The 13871-nt window shown below is 35.6% G+C and overlaps 1 protein-coding gene and 1 long non-coding RNA gene across 9 annotated transcripts in view; both read right to left on the reverse strand.

Annotated features, from left to right (window-relative positions):
• Nucleotides 1-4295, reverse strand: part of LOC107097217 (serine/threonine-protein kinase BRSK2-like) — a 19742-nt gene extending 15447 nt beyond the window's left edge. For 2 of the 8 annotated variants that reach the window (XM_015394277.1, XM_015394275.1), the window contains exons 1-5: nt 3058-4267; nt 2862-2956; nt 1422-1507; nt 1108-1248; nt 791-907 (exon numbers count right to left, since the gene is read on the reverse strand). In XM_015394277.1, the coding sequence (XP_015249763.1) occupies nt 791-907; nt 1108-1248; nt 1422-1507; nt 2862-2956; nt 3058-3142 (524 nt within the window). In that variant the 5' untranslated portion in view covers nt 3143-4267. Of the gene's footprint in view, nt 1-790; nt 908-1107; nt 1249-1421; nt 1508-2861; nt 2957-3057 lie in introns of all 8 variants that reach the window. The other 6 variants (XM_015394282.1, XM_015394280.1, XM_015394276.1 and 3 more) reach the window with 5 other exon arrangements.
• A 3435-nt stretch (nt 4296-7730) lies between these two features.
• On the reverse strand, nt 7731-10879 carry LOC107097213. Its single transcript, XR_001481826.1, has 3 exons — nt 10795-10879; nt 8790-8900; nt 7731-8482 (listed from the first exon to the last, which is right to left on the reverse strand). It is a non-coding gene; the product is annotated as an uncharacterized LOC107097213 (long non-coding RNA).
• Between the last annotated feature and the right edge of the window lie 2992 nt (nt 10880-13871).

A 13871-nucleotide genomic window follows, 5' to 3' on the forward strand; every position in this document is an offset into this window, starting at 1 on the left:
TATATATATATATATATATATATATATATATATATATATGGGAGAAAAAAGAATGGGCTAATTAGGTGATAGGGAGCAGGTGTGGATAGAAGCAACTAGAAGGGAGCTAGGGGAAAGGAGACTGGCACAAGAGGGCAACAGAGAGTGACTCAAAAAATACCACACTGCTTAAATCTAACTAAAATACAACTACAATGACACAAAATGGAAAATAAATCAATGACCAAAAAAACACAGAATGACATAAATCAAAGTGTAACTCAAAAAGAAACTTAAACAGAACCAAAAAGTCCACAAAAAGCAGAATCATGACACATATAACAGAAAAAAATAAATAAATCCTAGTCACCATATTTAGAATATACAGAAACTTGTAGGTTCAGAAGATGAGAGGATAAGTGGGAACCAAAGAATGTAGAGGATCTAAATCAGGAAAGAATTTATGTTTAAAGAACCCTCCCTCATTTTGCACACCTTACTGTCTTATTGTGAATAAGTGGTTGTGTAAGGTATTAAACAAAGGGTATGATTTAATGTGATTCTGATTTAGTAAGTGAAAAGTATATTTTCTTGTTCTGAGAACAAATGTACTCGGATGAAATGTTTTCAGTGCTTTATTACAAGGCTATGTACACAATTTAGCACAATGTGAGCCAATAAATTAGGCAGCCGATGTATTTAATTAAAACATAATATTTTACGTTCTGTCTGTTCTCAAAAAAAGTCAAATATGAAAACATTCATGTATGAAAACATGATTTATAATCTCACACACAGGGCTGGTACTTACCCACAGCTGGTCTCCAGCAGGCTGTCCCCCACCTGCAGAGAGGCCATCCCGAAGTCAGCAATACGAATGTTGTTCTTCTCATCGAGCAGCAAGTTCTCCGGCTTCAAGTCTCTGTGACTGCAAAAACACAACATGTACAGATTAAATCATTTTGTCCATTTCCTCCAGCTACAAATTATGTGTTCTCTACACTCAATCTGGGAGTGATTCTTTATTATTTAAATAATAGGGATTGCACATTTAGAAAGCCAGAATAGTCATCTATTAAATGACCTGTTCAAAGTCTAAGAGTGAGGGCTAAAACAGTTAAAACCCACCAGATGGAATGACTGTGACAGAAATCCAAAGCAGAGATGATCTGCCTGAAGAACTTTCTAGCTTCTTTTGGGGTTAGACGTCCCTTTTTCACCAAGTAGTCAAAGAGCTCTCCTCCAGACACATGCTCCAACACCAGGTATCTGTCAACAAGCAGAACATTATCATTTATTTCCATATTGCAAAAAGTGGAATAGATTTCTAATAGATATTTCAGACCCTTCTTTAAGTAATTTCTGTCTCCATCTAACTCCCAAAGAAAGAATGAACGAGCAGAATTCCATTCCAGAACTTCCAAAATGCAGAGGGAACTCACAGATATTTGTTGTTCTCATAAACGTCATGCAGCTTCAACACATGCGGATGCTCGATCAGTTTCAGAATGGCTATCTCCCTCTCAACCTAGTTACACAGAAGAGAAGGATAAAAATTAAAATACAAAAGAGTCTGAAGGCAGTGATCACTCTAAAGCACAAGGACTAAGGTACACAGACAATAATTATAGCAAAAATAGCACAGTTTATTTATAATTCAGCACAGGAGGCCAGATTAAAAAACTAGCACTGTTATCATCACAAGACATGGGCCTGTTTTGAATATGTACCGTAAATACATGAATTATTATGGTATTAAAAAATGCCATACCTAAAGTTTAAAGTGCTGCTAATTTAAAGAAACAGTAGCCAAACACAATTATTGCTGCACACTACTAGTTAAGAAGCTGAAAAAGGGCTACTATACATTTACCTTACTTAACTGAGAGGGAAATTTTGTATGAAAACATACTGCTAACTATAAACACAACAGTGATGGTCTAAAAACTACAGAAAGGCAACATATCACTATAATAATGGAAATAAGGTTAACAGTTGAAAACTCATATGTGTGAAACAGCTGATTGCAAATCTGATTTCAGTTTATTCTACTTCTCATAGAAGGCTCAACGATAACTTTTAACAATATTAATATTTCCTATTTTAAACTTTCAAAACTAAGCTTTGAAATAATCTTTGAATGAACTCTTTTCTATCAATCCTATATGAGAGGCAGCCATGATGGATCAAAATTCAGGGCTGCTAAGCAAGCTCAAAATATCCCATTTGGTATATCAACTTTATATGATGTTTTAATATTCTGAATGGAGAACGTTAAAACCGACATCTGAAAACAAAATTAAAAAAATAACAATTTCTTTAAGTAGTTTTCAAATCCCTAAATGAATAACAATATTGATGAGAAACGGATATCAATCCTTCAAACTAAAGCTCATATCTTCCATTCAAAACAGGACTATAACCAAAGACTTTGCAAAACAAGGCTCCATGTTGCTATTTGATCTAAACTCAGCATAAATTAATTTTGTTGGAATTCTAAAATAACCAATGAGGAACCTTTTTTCTTAAATAAACCCTTATTTTTTTAATAATTTGTCTCAAAGATTGGTTAAAACTGATACATTTTGGGGAACCTGTAATAAAACTTTGACTATGCTGCTTAGAATGTGAACAATTCTTCAATAATATTGTGTTTTCTTCATTTCTATTCAACCCTAGGTACCACAATCTAAATAAATGATAACAGAGATAACATTTTCATAACTGTAGTGATGTAAAATTTACTTATCAGAACTGATTTGATTTTCTTATTCATTTAAAATGAGCCATACATTTCGTTTAACACCAAGCATTCTTTTTTTACAGTATGAATCTCACATAGATCCATGCAAATTGGTAACATCAAAGGTGCCATACTATACCTTCATCAGGACCGACTCAGACAGCTTCTCTCGGTTGACTATTTTTATCGCTACCTTCTGACCCGTGATACAGTGGACACCGAGTTTGACCAGCCCTAAAGATAAAAAAGAGACAAAAATCCTATTGATTCAGCATCGAGGGGAAAAAAGATCAGATTGACATTCTTCATTTTACAATGAGTATGTGTGCTCTCACCTGTTTGTCCCTTCCCCAGAGTCTTCTCCAGTCGATAGGGCCCAACATATTGAGCAGACTGACTCAGAGACAGTTCCTTACTCATACTGCTCCCACTGACAGCTTAATACACAATTAGAACTAATACTGCACTCTGATTTATTGCAATATCTCTGGTATGATACAGGTTTTCTATAAGTTGATGCAGGATGTTACCTTCAACTTTATATTCAGGTATATCACAGCAATTTCAAGGTGACTAACATGTATCATGGGAAAAAGAAGAAAGTCAAACCCTTTTATAATAAAAAGAAGTTTGTTCAATTAAGCTGAGATAAATATCTTCCTGTTGAAAGACGAAATTTGACAAAAATATAGAGTTTAAATTACAGAAACTGAGGTGAAAGCTTGTATCAAAGCTTTCTGAGTTAAAATACCAACTAGTGCTCTGGAAATGAACAAAAGGTACTGCAGGCTACCTAGTACATGTCACGTATTTACATTAGCTTATAAGTGTAAATGTATTACATCTATATATTATGCCATTAACACATAGCTGTAAAACAAGCCGTCTTTTTCAAAGCCTTTACTTATGCCATTTTCTGTTGGTGTATAACAACGAAATGTCCAATATTAATGCGTATTTGTTGGCTGTGAGAGCGTAATAAATGTTATGTTTCTCTGTCAGGCCTGTTTTTTTTACAGCATGCTATCTGAGGCTAGCTTTAGCTTCGATGCTTCGACCAACGGCCGCCTCGCGCCTGTCACAAACACCGACCCCGCTTGAAGTTTCTCGGCTTCGCCAAACGGTCACTTTTGTCACACGGCTGCCACATCCTCTCGGTTTTTCGAGCTAAAGCGCGCAGTCCTCGCCGGACAACCATCTTTAAATATATATTTATATATTTTTTTCTATTATTTCTGTTATATTATATAGCGTAGTCCTCCCCCGTCCCCTGCCTCTGCTCGTCTCTGCCTCCCTACATCACTGCAAGTGGCGGCTCACAGCATCTTCCTCCTCTTCTCTCCTTCGGCTTGTCCTCCATGGGTGGAAACACACATAGGTGGAAAAAAACACTATCTTCCTCCTGGATTCTGATCCCAGTTCTCGGCAGCGAAAGGCCCCCCTCGGATGATACTCCGTTTTCTTGCCGTAAATCGATATTTTTGCTCCCCTCTTCCCCTCCCTCGCCCCGCTCGCATCAGCATCCGGGTCTCACTCCTTCTCCATCCTCTCTCCTCTTGGCTTCTGTTCTCCGCCCTCCTGCTCGGCTTCCTCAAAATACGCTTATCTCTGCATTCAACTCAGCACCTGCCACAATGTGGGCCGCAGATCATAAAGAGGACACCTCCCTATATGTTATCATGAAAAGACGTGTAAACATCGCCTGCGGTTCAGATGGTGGATGGGAGTGATTTTACAGTAACCTAGCAGGCCTGCAGTACTTTATTCAGCAGGTTTAGGCAATGATACGTACAGTTAGTGATTTGCAAACATATATATATATATATATTCATTTTGCCACAACTACAAATTCCAAAGACTTCAATGCAATAGAATAATACTTTAAGAAATAATAATAATAATCAAGCGTGGAATGCATTTGTAATTATGCAACCCTTTATTTCTTTTTCAATACATTGAGGCAGCAGGGGTGGAGCTAGATGGGGGACAGGGGTGGCCATGGTTCACACTGCAGGCCTTGATGCTCAATTCCGATTTTTTTTTTTTTGCGTAACCCGATTTTTTACGTTGCAGTTCATTATTTCCAACTATATGCAACTTGTATGTGATTTCCTGTCCTGTGTGAACTGCAGTCATACAATGCAAGTGTCCCGCATGCGCAGTAGAGAACGCAATGACGTCACAGGCCAGCGTGCTCTTTTTTTCTGGAAGTAAACCTGGATAGAAGTGCCGGCGCACATCTATCGGTCTTTTCCAATCATAAAAACTCAATCTTTTCAATGTGGTTAAACATAAATACTGCTCTCCGCATAATTGTCCATCATGGTTGCTGTTTTTTCTTGCCGCTTCTGTGTAGCAAGAAGCATAATAGTGACATTTGTCGGGTATTAATGACGTTCAGGTTGGATAAATCGGCCCTGGCCGTTCACACACAGGTTGCATTTGAAAAGATCAGATTCGTATCGGATTCAGGACCACATAGCCAAGTGGCCTGGGTCGGATTGGAAAAAATCAGATCTGTGTTGTTCAGACAGCCCAGAAAAGATCAGATCCAGGTCACATGTGGGCCAAAAAATTGGATTTGGGTCAGTTCAGGCTGCAGTGTGAACGTAGCCTTAGTCAATCATTGGCCACCCCTACCATTTTTTCCCTCTAATACAGATGGTGGCAACAGTCAGAACTACATTTTAAGTTATATGGGGTAAAGAGAATTCAGTGAAATCATAGATAACTATTTTAACAAAAACGTATTAAGAAATCAATTTATGTAGATATTAATAATTGTAAATATAAATTTTTGGCAAAATGATTATTGATAAAAGTAGGTAGGTGATGACAATGGATAAAGATGTTGGCCCCAGAACTCAAACCTGAAAGAATTGTATCCACTATAACTTTTATCGAGGAAGCACTGATTTTTAAATATACTCGTCTATTTGTTAGCAAAGGCTGTAGGAAAAGATAGTTTGTCTTTATTTAGAAAATATGGATGTTGTGCTCATTAATTTTCCTGTTGGAACAGTGTAGAGTGACCCTGAGGTTCTGGCCCCTATCCTTTTGGCCAGCCCTCGGTCTACATTGATTTTTGCCTGGCCACCCTTATAAAAATTTTCTGGCTATGTCTCTGTGAGGCAGTGGGTAGCATTGCTGTCTTGCAACGAGAAATTTCTGGGTTCGATTCCCGTGGTCTTTCTGCAAAGTTTGCAAAGTGTCCCTGTGCATGCGTGGATTCTCTCTGGGTACTCCTTCTTCCTCCCACAGTCCAAACATGACTGTTAGGTTAATCAGCTTCTCTAAATTCTACTTAGGTGTGTGTGTGTGTGTGAATGGTTGTTCTGTTTGTCTGTGTGTTGCCCTGCGATGGACTGGCGACCTGTCTAGGGTGTACCCCGCCTCTCACCTGTAGACAGCTGGAGATAGGCACCAGAACCCCTTGTGACCCCAACAGGGATGAAGCGTGATGGAAAAGGAGATTGTCAGCGGAGATTGCACCAAGCAGTCAGTGCAGGCTCAGCCATAATTTGGCTGTTCTGTAAGGTTAAAGGTTTGTTATAGAAGCTGTTAGGACAAAGCCACAAAAAAGACAATACTAAATGAAAGCTGGCTGACATTGTGACTTGATGTCTCAACTGGATAACAGAAAGGCTATTTGTTGTGAAGCATACAAATCTGGCCTCTACGGTAAAGCTGACGAAAAAATTGTTTTGAAGGTCATGTGTTTACCACAAGTCATGTAAGATACGTAGTAAACATGTGGTTTGTTGTACCATATTTTCCAGCACAATATATATATGCCTTGCACAAGATCTTTGCAGATGACAAAAAACTATGATAAACTATAGAATTTTTTGTCACCTGCTGATAGATTAAATAATCATTTTATTAATAATAACTTGATTTAGTCTACAAAACTCCCGCTCTGTACGAGTTGATCTCATAGTGAACACAGCATAGCAAAAAGGCAATGAAGGACTTTTGTACATGGATAATCTGGGAAAAGGATTGAAAGTTGTTTGTGTGTTTAGGGTCTAAATTGACACTTTTATTGGAATATTCAATTCAGTTTATTTATACAGTGCCAATTAACAACACATGTCATCTCCAGGCAGTTTAGTGCTTAGAGCAGGTGGGATGGATGGTTCAACAGAGCTATGGCTCTGGGTGAGTTAAGCATCTGTATTAAAAAGTTTTCTTATTCTCTCCTATTAATGAGAAGAAGTATTCTGCTCTTGCTTTATGAAGGGTCCTTTTATACAGCATTAAACTTTTTTTCCAGACTAGCTGGGATTCCCGTAAGCATGTAGAGCAGCATTTTCTCTCCAATTTCCTAGCATTTTGCTTCAAAATGCAGAGCTCTGCATTAAACCAGGGAGACAGCTTTCTATAATTAAAGTTTTTCTTCACTAGATAAGTCCCTGAAGATCATCTTCATCTGTATCTCTTGATTGCTTTTTTTTTTCTTTCTATGGTAATAGGATGCTGTTTTTGTTTTTTTAATCACAAAACAAAAAATGTATGAAGAAAAATACTCTTAATACTCTCTGTTTGACACTTAAAAAAAGAAGTATCTAACATAAGGCAACTTGAATTGTAGAAAATTGAATAATAAGATAGTACACAATAGTATAAGCTTGAAGTTTGGATTTCCTTTTTAATCTTGCAAAGATCCCTCCTTCAATTCTGTTCTCGTTTTAAATTCTCCATCAACACCTCCTGTAGCTTTACTCTAGTTGTAATCTTTGCACATTCTCCTAATCCATACATTAGTTCCCAGAGGCTGAAGGAGTCCCATTAGACGGCTCTATGCAGGCGCTCATGAAGGGATTAAGCAAAGATTACCATTTTTTATTATATTTTTTTGCAAAAAGAGTAAAGACTTAAAACAGCTTTTCAAGCAGTGAAAACCCCTAACTACAGATCAGTGTGAGATGTAAGATTTTTTTATATTAATGAAAGTTAAAATTAAAATAAAGATCTGTCCTTGACTAATTGAAAAAGACATCGGTTTATTTGTTTATTATTCATTATCTTAATTTGAACAAGTGTATCATTGCACATGTTGGAGCTACATCATTCATCTTGAGTTTTCTGGTATCTCCATTCTGTGCTATGAGTAAATCCCTAGAAAAATGAGTCATAATGTATTAGAAATTGCTTAGGAAACTTGCTGATTATAGGAACTAAACTCGTTTCAAACCAAGTCCAGTGGATTGTTTTTTTTAACTTTTTTGGAAAGCCCTAGAATAGGCAAATATATTAGGTAAGGGGTTTTTTACAGAGGAAAAATATTAAATATGAAATATTATTTAAAATATCTACAGTATATTAATGGGAATAAACTGAATGAAGCTGCAATCATTTTGTTCTCGGGTCACACAAACTGACACTGTGGGTGGAACAGTACGACGACATTATGATCCTTCAGAGAGTAGAGACCTACAACCTTCAGAGTCTCTTAGGCATTCAGCTAGAATCACTTTCTCATGCATGTTTGCTTCTTTCTGACCGAAAAACGTAGACAATTGTGTTATTTCTATGACACTTTACACTGTTAAAGGAGTGTGCTGCTTCATGCAATGACTTTGGGTTTTATGCTCAGAATAATAATGTGGTTGCAATAATAGTCTTTGTTTTTAAAGTTTTGCAAAAATGGATTTCAGTTTCAGTTTAGAAACTATGTAGAATCTCCTGAGGGCTGTATGGCAACATCTCTTTTCCTTGGGTTATTTAAGGGTTTTCCAAATGGTCCCGTCAGACGTCCTGCACAGAACAAGAAGTAAGAAGAATGAGAAGGAAACAAATTAGCATTTTCAACAAGCAGGTTAATTCAGTCATTTGCTTAAACATTCTGAAGAGGAGAATCAATGAAACTGTGCAGAAATCCCTGGTTTCTATATCAATTTGACTATATGCACTGTGAAGTGAACATGGATTCTTCTTTTTTTTTTTACCTTATATCTAACTTATAAATATTTATAAGTTTATTTCTTTGAATAACCAAAGCTTTCCCTTCATGATATGCAAATAAGTATGGAATAATACATTATAGGGTTTTGTGTGAACTTACTTGTTTTTAAATCCATGTTTCTTCATTTACTAGGATCCCTCAGACAGTGTTTTTATGCAGGCCTGAAAGGCATCCATCAGATCCTTGCAGTCATCTTTCTTTTCTTGAAGGCTAAAACACCAGATAAGACTTTAGACTTTACATCTAAACACACAAGGTCTTTATATGACCCCTGTTAATTGGACCACATGTAATAACTGCTCTCACCTAAAAATGTAATTAAATACTTTCTAGAAGTGTTTTTTTTTTTCTTTTTTTTGTGTTGTTTTTTTCCAGATTAAATCAGTGCAGCTGTTTTATAAAAAAAAAAACATTGGAACATTAGCCATGAACCAAACATCTGCTCCTTCTCAAAGAGATGGTCAAATTAGCCAGTAGCGCTGATTAATGTGTTTTTTTTTTAACTCTACATTAAATTCTTGTTTTATTTTCTGCATAAAATCCTAAAGTGCATTTTAAAAAAATCTTTCATTTGACTATATGTATTTAGAGGAAATAGTTTTTTGTTTGTTTTTTGTTGCTGTTTACAAAATCTGAATACTAACATCCATCCCTTCAAAGTAAATATTGAAGAAGCTGTTATTTACCTTTCTAATTCTTTTATTGTAACTTTCTATCTTCCTTAGAAATAAATGCAATAAGCAGGGGTGGATAATCCAGATCCAAAGAATAAAAACCCTGCCAAGTTTTCCCACATCCGGTTTACCTAACCAGGTGATTAGCCCCAGATCTGCCCTCTGGGGCTGGAAATGAAAATGGTTTGAACTAATATCTCTAAAGGATTTTTGCTCTCTGGATCTGGATTATCCATCTCTGAAAAAAAGGACATATAATTTTTTTGCTAAAAGGCAGTTAGGTTATGTTTATCCTGCAGCATCAGCAGGGTGGTAAGGGGGTGAGAAGAGTCTCCAAAAATCAGTGTTACAGCCGCAACAAGTGGCACCCTGGGGTCATCAGGGTTCCTCAGCAGCTGAATGATGCTGCTCAGATACTATCCAGCTGTTTGGAAAGGATGCCAGATGTAGTTTTTTTTTTCTTTTTTTTTTTTCTGTACAGCCAACACGACTTTTAACGTCTAAAGTTTATAAAACTTTGCAGGAACCTTTACTGGAACCATGGGCCTTGAAAAAAAACAACCAATGATACTGGTTGCTTCCATATGAAAGCCAAACCCATCAATCATTGTTTCCACATAAGCATAAAAAGTAAGTGGAAAAGCATCTAATGGTAATTGGCAAGTATGGTAGAGGTTCTGTGAAGCTGTGGGCCCTACTGTGGGTCGGATGCTGGAAACCTTGGTTAAGTGATCGCGTGGTATAGCAGAACATTTTGAAGAACAATGTCTTGGCCTCTGCCAGTTAACTGGAAATGGAGCCAACAGAAGCTATGACAGAAAAATGAGTCACCAAACCAAAAAAAGCATCTTCCATGTTTAGCTTAGTCCCTAAACCTAAACCCTAGAGAGACCTAGTGCTGCGAGAGGAAGAGAGGAGAGCGAAGGTCAGGATCTCTCTGTCTGCATAACTCATGAAATATATATATAAATATATAGGCAAGTTCCGTCCTATTGGACAAAGTTTTTACAGAAAAGGAACCACTGATTGTGACTATTGTGCTTTTGTTATAAATATTATGTAAAGTAGCATAAACATAAACTTGGATTACTTTTATTCTTAGATTTTTCCAGTATGAAGAAAAGTAAAAGACCGATCCATTTTTTTTTCTTGTTCAACATCTTTAGCAGAGGTGCCATTTAACATGACTGTAACATGAAACGACACCCTAGTATGGACCGTCCTCATGCGAGTATTTTTAAACTTCTGATCTATTTATGCATCTCAATACCTCCTTGTTCAAGGACATTAAAATGTTCCTGCCGTTTGTCAAATAATGTAAACAAATGACTGTTGCTTAATGTTGTTAATATACTTTTGGCAATGTTGTGGTGATTGATTTGATCATTTCGATCAGACTGCAGCTGTACGTCCTTCCTGTTAAAACTCACCACTTGTCAGCGTCCTCCTTGATGATCTGGCATGGTGCTGGCACTGCGTCAACAGGAACTGGCATTTGGACTGAGGGGAGCCGGAGGTGTGTTGCAGCTGCAGTCGAGAGAGAGAAGGAAATAAGAGTTGGGAGGAGGGTATGACGGTGACCACACATGACATTCTGAGGAACTGTTTATTTTGTTCTGAAATGCATATTTTATGTTCATATTGAAATGTTCCCTTTTTTTTTTTTTTTGTTGCTGAAAGCAAGTATAAGTCTAAACATTAATTACTTGGGAAAAGAAATACACAAATGTCTTGTGAGAAGTATTTGTCCCTTTAAAGATATTGTTAGTTTTAGATTTTGAAACCAAAAAAAATTGAAAAAAAAAAAAAGTTTAACAGAATGCTAGGACAGTACCGCGCATTAATAAGGAAGCATAAATTAGAAAAATGAAAAATGCAATTTCATATAACCTCCTGTCTTTTTTATTTATTTATTTGGTAACCAAACCACGTGGATTAAATGTTTCCCAGGTTTACAGATTTTAGTAAAGCTTTGCTTTTAGAGTAATCTGGGCTTCAAACATATTAAATGGATTTCTTGATCACTAATTGTTTTTTCTTAAATATATCAACTATCTTATCTTAGTGAAATTCCCCAGTTTATATCTTTTGTTTTGTAATTATTCAAATGATTGTGTGCATGCATGACCTCTGGGGTTAACTGTTATGCATTACAAAGTTCTCTTAAGTGCTCTCTGCATGAGGTCAGGCAAAGAGGGCTTTTCTGGTTTTCTGGGTTTTGTTTAAACCAGTTTGTTGGCTTAAGGGGGTCATCAGTGAGAGGTGCATTTGCATTTGGATGCAAAAAAAAAGAAAGAAAAAAGGAAATGGATTTAATTTTAAGAAAGGATGAGGGAAGGAAACATATTTTGCACATGATACAATGTTTTTCGGTTTTTAAGCATAAAAACTAATTATTAGTTATCCAGTGATTCCCTGCAAACTCTAAATTTGCTTCAAATTTTAAATGTATCCTACTTTCTTGTCTATTAACATATAATTAAAATAAAAAATTAAGAATGTTTTGATTTTATTCCCCATTTAGCATATTTGCAGGATAACGATTCAGCTGAATCATAACTTTTTAAAACTAATTAAGATAACCAATTTCCTGTTTCTTTAAAGTTCACTTCAAAATGTATAATAGGAACAGCTAAAACATGCTTTATTTTTTTTGCTCCTCCATATGATAAAAACTAAAGAAATGTGGCTATGTTGAGTAACTTACTCGACAAAATATGCTAAAACAATCTGCATTACAAAAGCAGCATGCATAGCTTTCTATATTATGGTTAGAATTATTTACCTGTGACGTAAAACTAAGTTAGCCTTGAAGTGATTTTATCTACATTAATCCAAAACATGGCTTGTATATAAGTGTGCATTTTATTTAGAGATGCTTAACCTACAGTGACTTATATACTGTTTAAATGTTTGAACATCTTGTGATCCGTTGTTGATAAATTTTTTTTAGAAGTAAAACAACCTAGCACAGAAAAATGAATAAAATGTCTTTTTAATTTTAGAATTAGAATAAGTTTAATGTGTGCAATTTTCCCCACCTCACCCCTTGATGGAACTATCTTCAGAAGCCTCCAGTTCTATCAGTTGTGCAAAAATAAATCTGGGAGGTGATGAACCTTCCAGCAGGAAAATTACCCTAAACACACAAACAAACAGGGTTGCAATATGAAAGTTTAAGTGAAACTGTATGCTTGTATTAAAATGACCAAATTAAAGTACAGCACTAAATCATATTCTGTGGAAAATGTTTCTACGTGTGATAAACTGATAGACATTGATAGAAAGATGTGCAGCTGTGATTGGAGAAAAATTTTTTTTTTTTTATCCAAAATGTATAATCAATAAGAATTTGTACCTTGATAGTGGTGAAGCTTGGAATAATACTGTAACTCATCTCTTTAATGAATGTTTTATTGCTTTTAACCTGGAGAACCCAACCTCTCCACTAGAGGGCAGCAAACACTCACACGAAAACGAATACTCAGGCCTGCGGAATTTGTGGGAGAAAAATTGGTTCAATAATTCTATGAAATAAAATGGGAAATATATTAGAAAATGTTGTCAGATTATAGATATATTTAGTGTATATTAAACTTTAATCATGTTTTACATAAATAGTTTTACTTAAACCTGCAATTTGTTTCAATTTGATAAAAATAACTAAGGTATTTTTAGGTCTTGTTAGTTTCTTAGATGTGACCATAAAATTATTGTAATAAGAAAAAAAGGCTTGAAAATATCTTTCAGAAACTAAATATTATGTGTTATGTTATGTAAATCAAGATCTTAAATTAAGTTAAATTTTCAGAAATGTTCCAATTTATTTTATTTATTGCTGTCAGAAAAAAAAAAAAAACCTCAAGTAGGTGTGAACCAGATCTAGCTCCTGAGCCAGAGCTCAAGGATCCCTTCATCACTATAATTACTAGAAAGCTCAGTGTGCCATCTGCTGGCCTAAATAATTATGTACATATTTTCTGGTAGGCAGGTTCTCTAAATAATAAGCTTTACCAGAGGCACGTGAACAACTGTTGCCATGTTAGAAGGAGAGCACCTGAATGGGATCTGAAACAAGTAGTCCCAGTGGGAGGCCAAATTGGGTCAGATACCGTCTAAGAGAAATTTAAAACATTAGATTAAAACATTAAATAAGAGCTATTGTGAAACATCTTAATGACCTCCATATATATATATATATATATATATATATATATATATATATATACGCAACTAGTTTTTTGTTATACAGGTAGCCCATCCCATCTCAGAAAAAGAAAAAATTTGAACTCTTTCTATCTATCTATCTATCTATCTATCTATCTATCTATCTATCTATCTATCTATCTATCTGAAATCAGTGAATGATGACTTCAAGTCTCAGCAAAAATGAGAATCAGGTGTTTTTACTCCAGGTATGTAGATAATAAAACGTAAATGTAATAATAAAAAATAACGAAATCAAGAAATAAAAAGAATCAAAGGAAATACAAATATTTTCACATAT

The sequence above is a fragment of the Cyprinodon variegatus genome, unplaced genomic scaffold (assembly GCF_000732505.1).
Source record: "Cyprinodon variegatus isolate N-32 unplaced genomic scaffold, C_variegatus-1.0 Scaffold679, whole genome shotgun sequence".
NCBI classification, from domain to species: Eukaryota; Metazoa; Chordata; class Actinopteri; order Cyprinodontiformes; family Cyprinodontidae; genus Cyprinodon; species Cyprinodon variegatus.